The 16,931-nt window shown below is 48.3% G+C and overlaps 1 protein-coding gene and 1 long non-coding RNA gene across 4 annotated transcripts in view; one reads left to right on the forward strand and one right to left on the reverse strand.

Annotated features, from left to right (window-relative positions):
• The window catches only part of LOC311585293, a 507,115-nt gene that overhangs the window by 388,624 nt on the left and 101,560 nt on the right, over positions 1–16,931 (reverse strand). The gene's annotated exons all lie outside the window — the stretch shown is intronic.
• Positions 1–16,931, forward strand: part of FUT10 (fucosyltransferase 10) — a 73,386-nt gene that overhangs the window by 7,356 nt on the left and 49,099 nt on the right. For 2 of the 3 annotated variants that reach the window (XM_084759523.1, XM_084759525.1), the window contains exons 2-3: positions 974–1,309; positions 4,811–5,105. In XM_084759523.1, coding sequence (XP_084615649.1) covers positions 1,229–1,309; positions 4,811–5,105 — 376 coding nt within the window. In that variant the 5' untranslated portion in view covers positions 974–1,228. Of the gene's footprint in view, positions 1–973; positions 1,310–4,810; positions 5,106–7,743; positions 7,830–16,931 lie in introns of those variants that run through there. The other variant, XM_084759524.1, reaches the window with a different exon arrangement.

Below are 16,931 nucleotides of genomic sequence, written 5' to 3' on the forward strand. Positions count from 1 at the left end.
CACTGCCCTCTAATCCTGCTTCAGTTTTTGCCTCTATAGGACTGTTTGCCCAGGATATTGGAGTCATAGCATCTTAGGAATAAAAAGGATTCAGTGTGCCAATTTTGTGCCTTTTATAAGCTATTTATTCATTCGTTTATTTATTTATTTATTTTGAAGAGGCTTGGAATGAAGCTCAGTTGGTAGGCCGCTCCCCTCGAAGACACAAGGCCCTAGGTTTCATTCCAAATACCTCCTAAGTCTAGGGGCATTGGTGGATGTCTGTTGCAGCATTTAGGAGGTGGAATTAAGGGTGGGGGAAGGAACAGAGGTTCAAGGCTATCCCTGGCTACAGTAGTGAGTTCAAGGTCAGCCTGGTTTCATGAACCTATCTCAGAAACACCAAAAGATCAGGCAGTTCAGATAGATGAAAATCTTCCGTGAAGCTTCCAGAAACTCATACTCCCCACACAACCCACTACTTTGTTGCACTTTTCACAAAGGACTGAGCAAGTAACACAGTAAACAGAAGTCCTCCATGAGCAGTAATCAGACTTTCTTACTGAGCTGGATGGTTTCTATAGTTGATCACTATCGCATTTATAACCCAAACCTGCACTTGATTTTTCCCCTAGCCATTTTTCAGAAGTGGGTATGTCATCTATTTCCTTATTCCTTTGAGACATGGCTAGAAAGTGACTTCATGCAAGTACTCCTGGAAACCAGTATACTCATGGCAGAGGAATTAAGGAGAGATTCAAGACTTGGGAGTTGATGGGGGCTGTGTGGCCTTGAGCAAGTTAGGTAACCATTCTGGTCTCGGTTACCTTTTTTCCGAGTGGGGTATTAGATATGTGTATATGAGAGGGTATGAGGTATAGTGTGGCATATGATCTACAAGGTTCCTTTTAGCTTAAGACTTCTGTACTTTTACCCAGTAAGGTTAGGCCTATCAACCCTTCATTATGGCTAAAAGACTATTTATTCATTGCAGTGTTTTTTGATGGCGCCCTGTCCGAAGATTCCAGCTGCTCTGATGATAGCCTAAGAAGACTGCATGCTGTTCCCTGTCAGCGCCACACCAGGCCCATTCAGAACTGCGGATTTCAGCCCTTCATGGAGACCAGCTCCCAGCAAGAAATTGTCACCCAGATGGTCCCTCCATGTGAAGTTGTCTCTGGCTGTGGGCTGACTAGAGGGCACCTGGTGGCCAGGCCAGCCCTTTATCAGTCATCCGGGTCAGGGCAGCATGGTGCGGATTCAGAGGAGGAAGCTGCTGGCACCTTGCCTGTGCATGACAGCTACTGTCTTTCTGATGGTCACACTCCAGGTACTGGGAATCTGGGTTGTGTAGAGCAGATTTGGCTAGGCCTTTGCCATCTCCTTTGTCCCTGGTTCCCTTTCCATAGAATTCTGAATATTTGATGTTTGCTTAGCTTTCATGAGCCAATACTGCACAATGCAGGGAGAACACCTTAATTCTTTTCTTCCTTTCTTCTGTCTCTTTCTCTCTCTCTATCCGTCTGTGTGTCCATGCCTCTCTATGTGTCTGTCTGTCTGTCTGTCTGTCTCTCTCTCTCTGTGTGTGTGTGTCTAGGTTTCTGGGTTTCTCCTATGTAATCCAGGGAACTCAGGATACTTTCGTTTCTGATCCTAAGTGTTGGAATTGAAGGAGCCACCATACCCAGTTGGCAGGACACTTTGTCTTTCTCTATAGCATTGTCTGATGCAGCCATTTCTTCTGAAGCCTTTGGAGAATGAATGCTTTTATAGTTTTTAACAGATAAACTGAATTTTTTTCTTTTAGATTTACTTGAAATATTTTAAAGTATGTGGATGCATATATGCGTGTGTGAGCATGTGTGCATGTGCATGTGTGCATGTTCATGTGTGTGCTCACATGTGCATGTGTGTGCATGCTCACGAAGGAGTGTGTGTGTGTGTGTGTGTGAGAGAGAGAGTGAGAGAGAGAGAGAGAGAGAGAGAGAGAGAGAGAGAGAGAGAGAGAGAGAGACAGACAGACAGACAGACAGACAGACACACACGCACACACAGCTGGGAGCTCACATCTTGAATGACAAACAATCTATTCCCTCTGACATACTTCTTACAGGAAGACTATACCTCCTACCTTCCCCAAACAGTGCCACTACTGCAGACCAAACATTCATGTACTAGCAACTGTGGCGAACAGTTATCATGTGAACCCCAGCAACCTTCAACTTGATGTCATCTTTGTCATCCTCTTTTGCCTTCTAATCTGCTAAGCCTAAATAGTGCTGTTCATGAGGAGCATGGGTGTAGGGCCATTTCCGGGAGCCTGAAAAACTTCAAGTGGTTACAGCCTCAAAGAAGGATTCTTCCTTCCCTAAAAGCGATAAGCTGCCAGTAGCGTCTCAGTAATGGGTGGGGCCTGGAGAGCTCCTGCCCCATCTGTGCCTGAATTTTGCCAAGCTTGGTCTCATGCAGGTGTCCTGTAGGTAAACCAAGCTGCTGTGAGATCACGTGTTCCATAGCCCTGCCACGCCTAGAAAAGAGCATTTCCCAGTCTCTCCCCACCCTCCAGTTCTAACATGCCTTTCCTCTCCTCCTCTGTGATGTTCTCTGAGCCTCTGGGTGCGAGAAGTTGAGCACCAAAGCCTATTATAAAGATCCAAGTCTTCTGTTCCCAGCACTTTGACAATCTACTTATACATCTCTGCATCAAAAGCTACTCATTGCAAAAAGAAGCATCTCTGACCAATGTTGAGAAAGAGACTGTTCATCCTACGTAGCTAGAGTTACAGGCAGTTTGAACTGCCTAATATGGGTGCTGGGAACCGAACTCAGGTCTTCTAGGAGAGCAGCCAGTGCACTTGGTCACTGAGCCACACTGCATTTGGCTAGTGAATCTCAGCTTTTGCATTTTTGTTTTGTTTTATTTTGGGGGTAGGGTGTGGTGGAGTGGGGGTGGTGTGGGAGGTTTCTCTTGTTCCACATTTTATTCTGTGTCTTGGATTTGTCAAAGAAACTGGTTTATTTGCCTTTCGGATTGTGGATTTGGTTGCTCTTATCTTTAGGGTTTTATTTAATGTCCTGCTGTCTCCCATGTTTTCTACAACCTGACAATGAAATCTAGGGATGAATACACATTAAATGCTGGTTTTTAGAGACAGCTCTTTTTAAAACTGCCTACATTATTTGTAAATGAACTTATACTTCACGCAGGAGACACGAGGTGAGACATGTGGAACAAAGTCTGTGTTTGAAGTTCCATTTCATGGAGGATTTTTTTGTTTTGTTTTGTTTTATTTTGTTTTGTTTTTATTTCTATTTTTTTTGTTTTTTGTTTTTTGTTTGTTTTTTTGAGACAGGGTATCTCTGAGGGTATCTTAGTTTTGGCTGTCCTAGACTTACTCTGTAGACCAAGCTTGCCTAGAACTCACATTGATCCACCTCCCTCTGCCCTCCTGAGTGCTGGGATTATAGGCGTGTGCCACCACACCCAGCTCTCATGGAGTTTTGACAGCCTTTTCTTTTTTCTCGTTAAATTACTAGGTGTACATTAGCAACGAAGGTCAAAAGAAGAGAGAGTTTGGGGCCGTAAGTTAACTTGTTTCCCTCAAGCTTTTTGGACGAGCCACATTATTATATTATAAAAATGCTGAGAAAGCTCTTGGCAAGGGCTGACTTGATTTTGGTTGCTTAAAGCTAATGCAATTGCTTTACTTTTATGGAGTAGCACTTGGCTTTCATAGTCTTAACATTTTAGTTGGCGTGGGTACTTTTGAAGATCTGGTAAAAGTTTTACCCTTTCTACGGAGGGTTACAGACTCCATATGATGCATGGTGGTCAGTGGCCCTTTGCTTACAGCAGGAATAGTAAGCCCGTTGTAAAGGGACTGCTCCTGCTGGGCTGTGGTGGCTCACGCTTTTAATCCCAGCGCTCAGGAGGCAGAAGCAGGTGGATCGCTGTGAGTTCGAGGCCAGCTGGATCTACTGAGTGAGTTCCAGGACAGCCAAGGCTGTTCCCTGACTAGCTTTTAACATAAATTACCCATTTATTCTACTTCATGAGTGTCACATAGCTGGCTTCCTCTCTTCATGCATCCACTCCTAGCACCTAAGAGTTTCATGCGTCCATCTTCCTCAGAGCCCGAGGCGAATCTCTTGCCTCTCTGTCCCAGAGTTCATCTCTTCCTATGCCAGAACTCTTGCCTCAGCTAATAGGCCGCCCGTGTTTTTTTTACGGCACACAATGTGCCGACTTCCATACAGCACACAAGAGATTTTCTCTACATCTTTCTTTGTCTCGGGCTCCACAGTGTTGGATACCAGAGTCTCCAGAACTATGAGAAACAATTCTTTATTCTTTTGAGATGATCAACCTCAGGTGTTCTATTCTATTCTAGCAGTGCCCACTGGACCGAGAAAGTAGATGATCCTGAATTATCCTCAGAGGTTGAAGACAAGCGCACAAGTTATTTAAAAGCAGAGAACCTTTCTTGGATGTGGTCACAGGGGGAGCAATGTCAGGAAGTGGTATCCATAGATCTAATGATTGAAAGGGGGGTCATGAGCCAAGTAAACACTGTGAGCTGTTTCTAAAAGACGGGAGAAGCAAGAGGTTGGCCTGTCTCTCAGAGTCTGTAGAGAAGAATACAGGGTTCTGATCCTTTGATTTTACACTATAAGCCTGTGTCCAGCTCCTGACATCTAGAACTGTAGAGCAATAATTAGTATGCGGTAGTTGCAAAAGACTGACAGGAAGCAAAATCATCAAGACGGATGAGAGACTGTGCAGGACGAGATGGAGGAATCCCCTTCTGATAATGGTTGCCTTCACTTCCAGGTAGTGGTTGAGCTGGGGAAATTTGAAAGGAAGAAGTTTAAGAATCCCAACTTGCAAGATGGACATAAAAAAGTAGAGGAAGAGCCTAAACACCTCAACCCTTTTCCCAAGAAGGAAGCGCTGGCCTTGGGTGGGAAGAACAAGGTGGATGCTGGTAGCTATCCCATCGTGTTGTGGTGGTCCCCACTGACTGGAGAAACCGGCAGGCTCGGCCAGTGTGGGGCTGATGCTTGCTTCTTCACCATCAACCGGACCTTCCAGCATCATCACATGACCAAGGCCTTCCTCTTCTATGGTGAGCTGGCCTTTCCTTCCTCCTTTCATTTGTTAATATCTCTGTCAGAGCTGAGTTACTGCTGAGAGGGCAGAGCACTTGTTGAACATATGTTGGTATACCTGATTTCTTCAGTGTCGGCTCTGTGGAAGGCCTGAGGCACTTAGCAGGTATCAAGCAATTCTGGCCAACTGTGCTGCTTTGAATGGCTCCTATAGGCTCTTATGTTTGAATGACTGATCCCCAGTTGATGGACTGTTTAGGAAAGAGTTGTGGCCTTGTTAGAGAAAGTATGTCATTGAAGCTTGAGTTTCAAAAGCCTGTGCCCAGCCCAGTCTCTTCTGTCTCTGCTTGCTGCCTGCAGATCAGGATGTAAGCTCTTAGCTCCTGCTCCAGTGCCATGTCTGCCTGTGTGCCATCATGCTTCCCACCATGATGAGCATGGACTAACCCTCTGAGACTGTAAGTGGTTCTCCAGTTAAATGCTGCCTTTCATAAGCTGCCTTGGTCATGGCGTCTCTTCATAATGATAGGACAGCACCTAAGACACCAACATAGACTTGGTTGGTGGGCTGCGCAGTGTTTTCACAGGTTACGTATAGCATTTACTGAATCTGATACTTGGAATTTGGTATTGCTGACATCAGTTCAAGTATCATTTATGAAGAAGGCAGGCAGAGCATTTTGATTATCATCACAAATGCCTAATTGGACATCAACAAGCATGGTGTTGTTTATTTCATTGGTATTGGATTAATCAAAATAAAAATAATGGCCAGGGAGAGAGCTAAGTCATTAAGGCGATTTCTCTGTAAACAAGGTGGCTTAGTTAGTTTTCTGTCGTTGTGAAGAGGCACCGTGACAAAGGCTACTTATAAAAGAAAACTCATGGTTCCAGAGGGTAATTGAAGTCATGAACATCATGGTGGGTGTGGGGGGGCGGGTAGGGGGTGAGAGCATGCAGCAGACAGGCAGGAATGGCAAGGAGCAGTAACTAAGAGCTTACATCGTATCCAAAAGTTGGAGACGGGGAGAATCAGAGAAAAGCAACTGGAATGGTGAAGGCTTGTGAAGCCTCAAAGCACATCCCCAGTGACAGGCCTCTCCAGTTAGGCCACACCTCCTAATCCTTCCCCAACTGTTCCACCAGTTGGGGACCAGACATGCAAACATAGAGCCTATGGGGGTGATTTTCATTCTAACCACGGGACATGGGGTCCTGCATTCAATCTCCAGAACCATGAAAAACAGCCAGACATACAGTGTGCACCTGTTATCCCAGTGCTGCGAAGGCAGAGCCAGCACTGTCCATGGCGCTCATGGATACGTAGTCTAGTCCACTTGTGAACTCCAGGCCACACTGGACAAGGGTGGGAGGAGCAAGTGTCAGTGATAGTTCCCTAGGCGAGAGTGGGCATCAGTGGAGATGTGAGTTGGAGATAGGATTTATGTCTTGGTGATGAGTTCTCTGTGTCGAAAGAGAAAAATTAACTACATATTCATTTAACTCCTTGGCTTGCTAGACACTATCCATCCTTAACTTACCAATTTACTGTAATATGATGTATAAAAATTTAAATTCAGTCACCTCCTTCCTGGCAGGTAAACATAGATCAGTAAGTGTCATGCTTCTACAGGCCTGTCCGTATTTAATCTAAGACCTTCTTCCTTAGAGGAAAAGAACATTGCCTGGGACAGTGGCTTCAAGGCTTTGCTTTAAGATTGGCGTCATCTGGTGCTTTCTTTTATGCCCCGTGGGTAGGAACTCCCGAGGAAATCTGACTGGTTTTTAGAAAAGTATACTTTCTTTCCTCCGAGTGTTGGGTGTTGTGTGAGCAAATCTAGCAGCATTGTCCCCACACAGGTGCCTTTTCCTACAGCTTCTTCTGCATTCTTGCTTTCAAATGTGTCTCAAGCTGTTTAGGGAAGTCCATTGCCAGGCCTCACAGCTCATGACAACACTGCTTATAAAAATACCCAGCAGCAATGGAAGCAAATGCTTCCCACTGTGGCCCCTTCCCAGTTTCCTACTCAGGCAGTGCTGTCCACACACGAATACAATAACTTATGGTCAGAGTCCTTGTATCTGTAAGTCTTGTAGGGCACGTGGAAGGCATAATGAGCTCTTTTATGACCGTAGGAAGTCATTGGTGGTGACTTTGGATCACCATTTACATAGTCCCCAGTGTAGACAACAGGGGAATGCTGTATTGGCACTGAGTTCTATGAACACCGATGCAGTTTTCTGAACTGAGGAACTCATTGGGTAGATACTCAACCACAGGCTACTTTCCCTTTAATTTATGTAATTCTGCATTCCTGGAAATTCAAAATAGACCTAGTCACATTTAAAATATTTTTTATTAATTCTTAGTAATTTGTACAATGTATTTTTCAATCATATTCACCCTGATATGATGAGTTTCTATGCGGTGTTCTATAAACAATATTTTTTTGTCTTGATAACAGGCCAAGTGGGACTGGTACCATTTCTTAGCTGATGATTTGCTCTTGATATGCTAGACTGCAAAGGATTAATTTAGAGAGCATAGATTTCAACTTATTTCATGAAATGCAGTAAAGTCAGTCTTCTGGGCATTCTGAAGTGCCATATACTAACTGGGAACCAGACCAAAGCTTATCTGGCCTCTACTTCCAGGTGCATCTGAGATCCCAGCTTCTCTTCCTTACTTGACCATAGAGGGAGCCCAGAGAGTTAGTTCCCACTGAAAAAGGGAAGATCACACCCGTGAAAAGTATGTACAGTCTCTTTCTTGAAAACATGACTTCTGGCCAGGGTGTGGTGGCACACACCTTTAATACCAGCACTTGGGAGGTAGAGGCAGCTGGATCTCTGCGAGTTCGAGGCCAGCCTGGTCTATAGAGTAAGTTCCAGGACATTCAGGGCTACACAGAGAACTCTGTCTCAAAAAACAGAGGAAGAAGATGAAGAAGAGGAGGAGGAAGAGGAAGAAAATACAACTTCTAGTTCATCTTCCCATGGCTATAGCAGGTCCTTTTGTGTGTGTGTGTGTGTGTGTGTGTGTGTGTGTGTGTGTGTGCGTACACACACACACACACACACACGCGCGTGCGTGCGCATGCATGCATGTGTGTTTAGGTGAGCTATCTCCTCAGCCCAAGGCCTTTGTTTGCTTGTTGTTTGTTTTTTAAAGATTTTATTTATTATTGTGCATACAGTGTTTTGCCTGCATGTACACCTGCATGCCAGAAGAGGGCACTGGATCTCATTATAGATGGCTGTGAGCCACCATGCAGTTGCTGGGAATTGAACTCAGGACCTGTAGAAGGGCAGCCAGTCCTCTTAACCTCTGTGCCATCTCTTCAGCCACTAGCGGCTCCTTTTTGATACTCAAAGTTCCACAAAAGTATGTCAGATCCATCTCTATTATCTTGCTGACAGCCTCTACTTATATCTCAGCCTTGCATTCTGGCTCTTGCCCATTTCCCCCAGAATCCCCTGTTGTTAAATCCCTCATACTGATGAGTAAAATGAAGGCATCTCTGGCTTTCATTCTAGTGTCATTGACAAGGATGACTCTTCTCCTACCCAGAATTTCTGGCTTCTCACCTTTTCTGTCTGACTTGCAAGGCCACCCCTGTCTAGCTGCGACTCAGTGTTGGCATTCATCAGTGCTCACTGCAAGGCCTAGTTTCTCATTCTGGCTCCCCTCCTTAGGAGAGTGGCATGGTCCTCTCAGCATAAATGCTAACTTGGTACAACAAATAGCAGTTTAAAGTGTATATTCTTCCCCTTCTTTCATAGAAAGAGAGATAACTTGTATTTAGTAAGTGTTTCAATCTTTGTATGTTTGGGCATGTGAAAGGTGTAACGGACACCTGGTGACCATGGGTCCCTTCTAGAATCCCCGGGGTAGATGACAGAGAAACACTGAACACCCCTGAGCACTGATGTGATTTTTCCCAACTGGGGAGCAGTGTTAGGAAGATGCTCAACAACAGATCACTCGCCCTATAATGTATACAATCCTACATTCCTGGAAAATTGACTATAAACTAAAAGTAGGCAAGGAGTACAAGCACTGCTATTGATAGATTAGGTTAGGTTCCAGGCTTAGTTAATTAAAAATAAGCCTTTTAAACATCCTTGACCCGTGGGACATGGGACATTCCTTCTGTGGGTTGTGTTGAGCTTTGCAAACTTGCTGGTCTCCCTGCACCACTGATGACGACAGTAGCAACCCCAAGAAGAAACTGTAAGAAACATGCTCTTGTTTCACTACTCGTAAGAAAATCCCCAAAAGCTCCCTCAGGAGTCTTGCTCTCCCAACTCCCAAGGGGCTCCTCGTGGTTTGAATGGGCTCCCGAAGTTCAGTGTTGAAACGGTTAGTTCCCAGTGTGACAATGTTGTAAGGTGACGTTTCATAAATGGTACTTCCAGTGTGAGGACTGTGCATGCTGGTAAGAATGTCCTTACTACGGTGTGTGTGTGTGTGTGTGTGTGTGTGTGTGTGTGTGTGTGTGTGTGTGTGTGCTTATTTGAGAAGTGGATTTGTTCCCCTTCCCTTCTGTCCTGCTTTTGTACACGACCTAGGCTGACGGCCCACGTGCATACCCCTTTACTGCAGATTCCTTCTGAGTGCCCGTTCTGTGCCTACTATCCATCCCAAGGGCAACAACAATCACCTCCAGACCTGTCATGAAATCTAGGAACCAAACACCCTTTTCCTTCTACAGGGAGCCAGTTGTCGTAAGGTTCCTTTGCCTTCCTAAATATAGACAATGTTTTCTTGCTCCTACCCCCTTACCAGACGGCTTCCCTTCTCCTAAGCTCGCTCTCAGCTTCTCAACTTTAAAGCATCACAGCCTCCTCCCTGGACACTGCCCACTCGCAGCAGTCTCTATGGCCCTACCAGCAGCTGGCTGCCTCTTCCGCTGCGGCGCCTTTCATTTTGCATCCTCCTCTAACCACACCGATTTTCTTCTCATGTAGTTACCGGATCCCCTGCTTTCAGAGACCACAGTGCTGCTTCCTCCTCGGGTCTGATCCTTCTACTCCCCCCCCCCCAATTGCTTCTACCCTCTCCCCCAATTCTCTTCGTTCCACCCATCCTTCAAGCGCAGCCCGAGTCACTACCCTAGGGGGCTTCCTCTAAGCTCCTGGCAAGGTCTTGCCTGCTCTTACAACATCTTTTACGTCCTCTGAGCTCTGATGCAACATTTACTACTATGTGGCTGATCACTGGGTGCATTTCCTGTTGTGTTGTGAGTGCCATACAAGGGAGGGCATTTTCGTTTTGCTCCCTACTGCATTTTTAGTGCCGAGAAGCCTCGAAGGAGTTGCCTTGGCCAAAATAATCAGTGGGTTTTGTGGCAAGAGTCAACTGTTCCACGTGGTGACAAGAGGGGGCAGCAGAGAGCTGTCAGAGTAGCCGCCTCTGTGAGGTTAGCAAAGCAGGCTTGTCAGGCTGATAATAAGGAACAGACTAGGGGAGGGAGAAATGTCAATTTGGAAATTGAGAAGCAAGAGAACAATTTGTTTAGAAGAAAAATGGGGTGAGTGTTAGAAGCTTCTAGCTGGAGTGAGGGAGAAGCGGCTGGCCGAGTTTGTGAGCATCCTTCTTCACAGGGGTCCCTCTAGGGGCTGGAAAGGATCCTGCCTGAGTCAGTACACCGGGACGCCATGCTGCAGACGGGCTCGTGCATGAGGGTGAGGCCACTTTCTTCTGGCCAGCAGCTTCTTTCCCTTCAGAACAGGCTGGACCTTGAGACACAAGGAAGAAGGAAGAGAGTAGAGACTAACATTTCTAAATACTGTTATAGACACGGCGTAGTCTGGGAAGATCGCCCTCTAACTCATTTAAAAGATGAATGTGGAAAAAAAAAAGATGAATGTGTTCCGCTCTGTGGCTTATAGTCAGAAGTGTCACTCATCCATGAGGCTAATCTGAATTTTAATCTTAGCTGTATGGTTCACAAAGCCATGTCTTTCTAATATACTCAGAAGACCGGAAGATTTTGTCCCCCCTCCCCCCTTTAAACATCTCTCTGTGTAAGGAGCTGTATGTTCTCTTTTCATTTCTAAGTCATAGTAGAACCAAAATTTTTATGAGTGTGGTGAAGAGTTCAGCTTGGCGAAGGAGAATTTGTTTAGTGTGACTGAAGGCCCTAGGTTCCATCCTGGGCACCACGCACAAAAAAAACTGCGCGCAGCACCGGAAGCTGCTGCCCTAACTGCGTTTGTGGGTTCCTGTGAAGTACTACTGCATTTTAGCTGTATGTCCAAGTTCTGTGTGGTTGGTGTGTAAAGGAAAACCTGTCAGGGTTCTTCTCTTCACTTTACATGGAAGCAAACCAACATTTTGTGAGGGTTTCTTGGTCAAAGCGGATGCCAGTGTAGAGAAGGGAGGTGGGTGTGGGTTTATCAGCTCATGGCTCAGGAGCCAGCTTCAGAAACACTTCAGAGACACTGAATTTCTGAGGTCCTCTGAGTAACATCCCTCTCAGGAGAGCTCTCTCCCACACCCACTGCCCCCTCTGTCCCCATTGCCCTATCTGCCCCCTCTGTCCCTACTGCCCTAACTGCTCTCACAGTTTCCACTGCCTGCACTAGCTCACCACCCTCACTGGGCCCACTACTTTCACTGCCATCATTTTCCTGTCTCCACTGTCTCAATGTCCTTACTGCTCCTCACTGCCCCCGCTGTCCTCACTGCTCCCCACTGTTCTCACTGCCCCCACTGTCCTCACTACCCCCACTGTCCTCACTGCCCCCACTGTCCTCACTACCCCCACTGTCCCCACTGTCCCCACTGTCCTCACTACCCCCACTGTCCTCACTGCCCCCACTGTCCCCACTGTCCTCACTGCCCCCACTGTCCCCACTGTCCTCACTGCCCCCACTGTCCCCACTGTCCTCACTGCTCCCCACTGTCCTCACTGTCCCCACTGCTCCCCACTGTCCTCACTGTCCCTACTGTCCTCACTGTCCCTACTGTCCTCACTACCCCCACTGTCCTCACTGCCCCCACTGTCCTCACTACCCCCACTGTCCCCACTGTCCCCACTGTCCTCACTGCCCCCACTGTCCCCACTGTCCTCACTGCCCCCACTGTCCCCACTGTCCTCACTGCCCCCACTGTCCCCACTGTCCCCACTGTCCTCACTGCTCCCCACTGTCCTCACTGTCCCCACTGCTCCCCACTGTCCTCACTGTCCCTACTGTCCTCACTACCCCCACTGTCCTCACTGCCCCCACTGCCCCCACTGTCCTCACTGCTCCCCACTGTCCTCACTGCCCCCACTGTCCTCACTGCCCCCACTGTCCTCACTGCTCCCCACTGTCCTCACTGCTCCCCGCTGTCCTCACTGCCCCCACTGCCCCCACTGTCCTCACTGCTCCCCACTGTCCTCACTGCCCCCACTGTCCTCACTGCCCCCACTGTCCTCACTGCTCCCCACTGTCCTCACTGCTCCCCGCTCTCCTCACTGCCCCCACTGTCCTCACTGTCCCCACTGTCCTCACTGCTCCCACTGTCCTCACTGTCCCCACTGTCCTCACTGTCCCCACTGTCCTCACTGCCCCCATTGTCCTCACTGTCCCCACTGTCCTCACTGTCCCCACTGTCCTCACTGCTCCCCACTGTCCTCACTGCCCTCACTGTCCTCACTGTCCCCACTGTCCTCACTGTCCCCACTGTCCTCACTACCCCCACTGTCCTCACTGCCCCCACTGTCCCCACTGTCCCCACTGTCCTCACTGTCCCCACTGTCCTCACTGCCCCCACTGCTCCCCACTGTCCTCACTGCTCCCCACTGTCCTCACTGCTCCCCGCTGTCCTCACTGCCCCCACTGTCCTTACTGTCCTCACTGTCCTCACTGCTCCCCACTGTCCTCACTGTCCCCACTGTCCTCACTGTCCCCACTGTCCTCACTGCTCCCCACTGTCCTCACTGCCCTCACTGTCCTCACTGCTCCCCACTGTCCTCACTGCTCCCCACTGTTCTCACTGCCCCCACTGTCCTCACTGCTCCCCACTGTCCTCACTGCTCCCCACTGTCCTCACTGCCCCCACTGTCCTCACTGCTCCCCACTGTCCTCACTGCCCTCACTGTCCTCACTGCTCCCCACTGTCCTCACTGCCCTCACTGTCCTCACTGCTCCCCACTGTCCTCACTGTCCCCACTGTCCTCACTGCTCCCCACTGTCCTCACTGCTCCCCACTGTCCTCACTGCTCCCCACTGTCCTCACTGCTCCCCACTGTCCTCACTGCCCCCACTGTCCTCACTGCTCCCCACTGTTCTCACTGTCCCCACTGTCCTCACTGTCCCCACTGTCCTCACTGCCCCCACTGTCCTCACTGCTCCCCGCTGTCCTCACTGCCCCCACTGTCCTCACTGCTCCCACTGTCCTCACTGTCCTCACTGCCCCCATTGTCCTCACTGTCCCCACTGTCCTCACTGTCCCCACTGTCCTCACTGCCCCCACTGTCCTCACTGCCCCCACTGCTCCCCACTGTCCTCACTGCTCCCCACTGTCCTCACTGTCCCCACTGCTCCCCACTGTCCTCACTGCCCCCACTGCTCCCCACTGTCCTCACTGCCCTCACTGTCCTCACTGCCCCCACTGTCCTCACTGCTCCCCACTGTTCTCACTGCCCCCACTGTCCTCACTGTCCCCACTGTTCTCACTGCCCCCACTGTCCTCACTGCTCCCCACTGTCCTCACTGCCCCCACTGTCCTCACTGCTCCCCACTGTTCTCACTGTCCCCACTGTCCTCACTGCTCCCCACTGTCCTCACTGTCCCCACTGTCCTCACTGTCCCCACTGCTCCCCACTGTCCTCACTGCCCTCACTGTCCTCACTGCTCCCCACTGTCCTCACTGCTCCCCACTGTTCTCACTGCCCCCACTGTCCTCACTGTCCCCACTGTTCTCACTGCCCCCACTGTCCTCACTGCTCCCCACTGTCCTCACTGCCCCCACTGTCCTCACTGCTCCCCACTGTCCTCACTGTCCCCACTGTCCTCACTGCTCCCCACTGTCCTCACTGCCCCCACTGTCCTCACTGTCCCCACTGTCCTCACTGCCCCCACTGTCCTCACTGCTCCCCACTGTCCTCACTGCCCCCACTGTCCTCACTGCTCCCCACTGTCCTCACTGTCCCCACTGCCCTCACTGTCCCCACTGTCCCCTCTGTCCCCACTGTTCTCACTGTCCCCACTGTCCCCCACTGTCCCTCACTGTCCCCACTGCACCCCACTATCCCCCACTGTCCCCACTGTCCCTACTGTCTCCACTGTCCTCACTGTCCCCACTGTCCTCACTGTCCTCACTGCCCTCACTGTCCTCACTGCCCTCACTGTCACATTTCCACCTGCAGGAATGGTTTATTTGTGTCCTCTTTCCCATTATCACCCACAGTTATATTATCTGTGTTTCTTTTTTCTTATTGGTAATTTTGGTGAAGCGGTTACTGCCGGTGACAGTACAGCTGCTCCTCAGATGCCGGCAGATGTCAGTGTAGCCGTGGAGGGGGCTACTGCCCTGGGCACTTGTGGTTCTCTGTATCAAGCTCTGGTCCAACTCTGCCATTGCTTGGAAAGCACCCGAAGACAAGGAGCAGGGAAAACAGAGGGTTCCTTTTTCCAACTAAAGAAGTGCTTGCTTGGAACTTAGAACTTAATTTCTCTCTAAATTCACCACTAAATAGTTTCCAAGATACTCTAGTGAAACCTTTTGGAAAAGACCACAATGAAGACATACTATCGAAGAAATTGTTCTAGCCAAATTCTGGGACGTAAAATTAGTAGACTGAGCACATGAAGATACTAGAGCATTGATTCAACAAGGCGTTGATTGGTAAGTATAAACTTAATGTGAAAATTTCAGGGTGCTTTTCCACAAGGAGACACTAGAGGGCAGTATGTACAGTGAAAACTGATAATGGAGCAAGCTAAGATTTTTATTCTTCCTAATATGTCTTAAAATGTCCATGCATCACTCCTTAATGCTTCACCTTATTACACAAAGGAAAAAAGGCTGTGTACTAGTAGAACAAAATATATCTTAGGATGAAGAATTTTGATAATTTTTATAAGTTAATATTTAAATTTAACGTTCAAAATGAAACTTAAAAAATATAAGACACATGTAGAAAGTGTTCTCAGTGTGGTGCCTCTTGCCTATAACCCCAGAAGTCAGGATGCTGAAGCAGCAGGATTGTAATGTGGAACCAATTCAACACAATGTAGGAGGAAGGCCCTGAAACAATACAAATAAAAATGGCAGTTCTTCTCCTCCATATTTTCTTATCCTGAAGTTTTCCTCGGACATTTATCTTTCTATTTCTCCTTTCTCTCTCCCCTTTTCCTCTCTCATTTTTAGACAAGGTCTAATGTAAGCAGGCTGCCTCCAATTCCCTACCCAACTGAGGATGCTCTTGGGTTTCTCCTGCCTCCCTTTCCCAAGTGCTGGGGTTGCAGCTGTCGGCCAACTTGCACCATTGCTACCCATTCTCCTCCTCTTTGGATGGGGTGTGATCCATGAGCACCATTCGGATTGCTTACAGAATCCCAAGCGAGAGGTTATCTGTGGGAACATGGCCGCCTCATCAGGGGCCTACACTGTGGGAGAGGGTGCCTTCCTTTCCCTCTGCAACTTTGAACTTCCAGTACTCTTCAGGGAAGTTTGAGCCTTCGGAGCTCCTCCACCTAGGAGGTTGCCTATAAATGCTCAGGAAGGATAGGACCTTTCGATTCTCTTCCCTGTCCAGGATAGGATGTCATTTAAAAGATTATTACATTTACTAATCAGGAGTGTGTGTATATTTGTATGTGTGCACGCATCCATGTGGCACATATGAAGTCAAGGCAACTTTCAGCGATTGGTTCTCTTCTCGGACTGCATGGGTCATGGGGATCAACCTCAGGTTGTCAGGCTTGGCAGCGAGCCCGTCGTTTACCCACTCAGACATCTTGCCTGCTATGTCAGGTGTTGGTGGGTTCAGTGCTGTGTAGGTCTCTGTGGGTAAACTCAGCCGCTGTGAGCTTAATAGCGCAGTGGCCATGGGATGCCAGTATAATAGCGTACTACAACTCTCCAAACGCAAGCTCCTACGTCCCCCAACACTTGGAGGGGATGTCTCCTTTAGGGCCGAACATGCAACTGTTACTTTTTCTCCTTATTTTCTGCAGAGGAAACTTCCTTGAATGAAGCTGACAATAGCACTAATTAGTGCATGTAAATGTTATTATTTAGAAGGCATATCATGATCACTTAGAAAAACAACAGCTATAGCTTTCCTACTAGGCCACATAGCTTTCTCAGCCATGGGCTTTTGACCAGGTTTGTAGGGCTAGATGTGCGAATTTCCACTTGAAGGGATCAGAAAACATTTGGCTACCGCCATTAGTTATTTGCTGTGACTGGGCCCCTGGGATCATCTGTGGCCAGTAGTGTCCCGGGAAGGGTTCACAGCTGACTAAGAATGTCAGTTCTACCTTAGCAGCCTGCAGACCTTCTGTCACTATGAGGGCTTCCCAGCAGGGAAAGGCTACTAGCTCATTCGATTTTGCTAAGTCCTGCAATGGGAGCAATACACAATACCACTTCTAAATAATGTGTTCATTCATTTGTAATGGGTGTACTGTGTGGTGGGTGCATTTGTGTGCAGTGTCTGCTGAGGCTAGGGGAGGGCGTTGGGTCCTCGGGAGATTGAGGTACAGGTGGTTATGAGTTGCCTGCCATGGTGCCTGGGAACTGAGCTAAGTCATGGAGAGATCTCTCTACTACCCTCTCCCATATAGAGGACTGTTAGTTTTACCTAATTAAAAAAAACCTGCTATTTAAAAAAAAATTTTAT

Source organism: Acomys minous, assembly GCF_964271855.1.
Source record: "Acomys minous genome assembly, chromosome: 15".
Lineage (NCBI taxonomy): Eukaryota > Metazoa > Chordata > Mammalia > Rodentia > Muridae > Acomys > Acomys minous.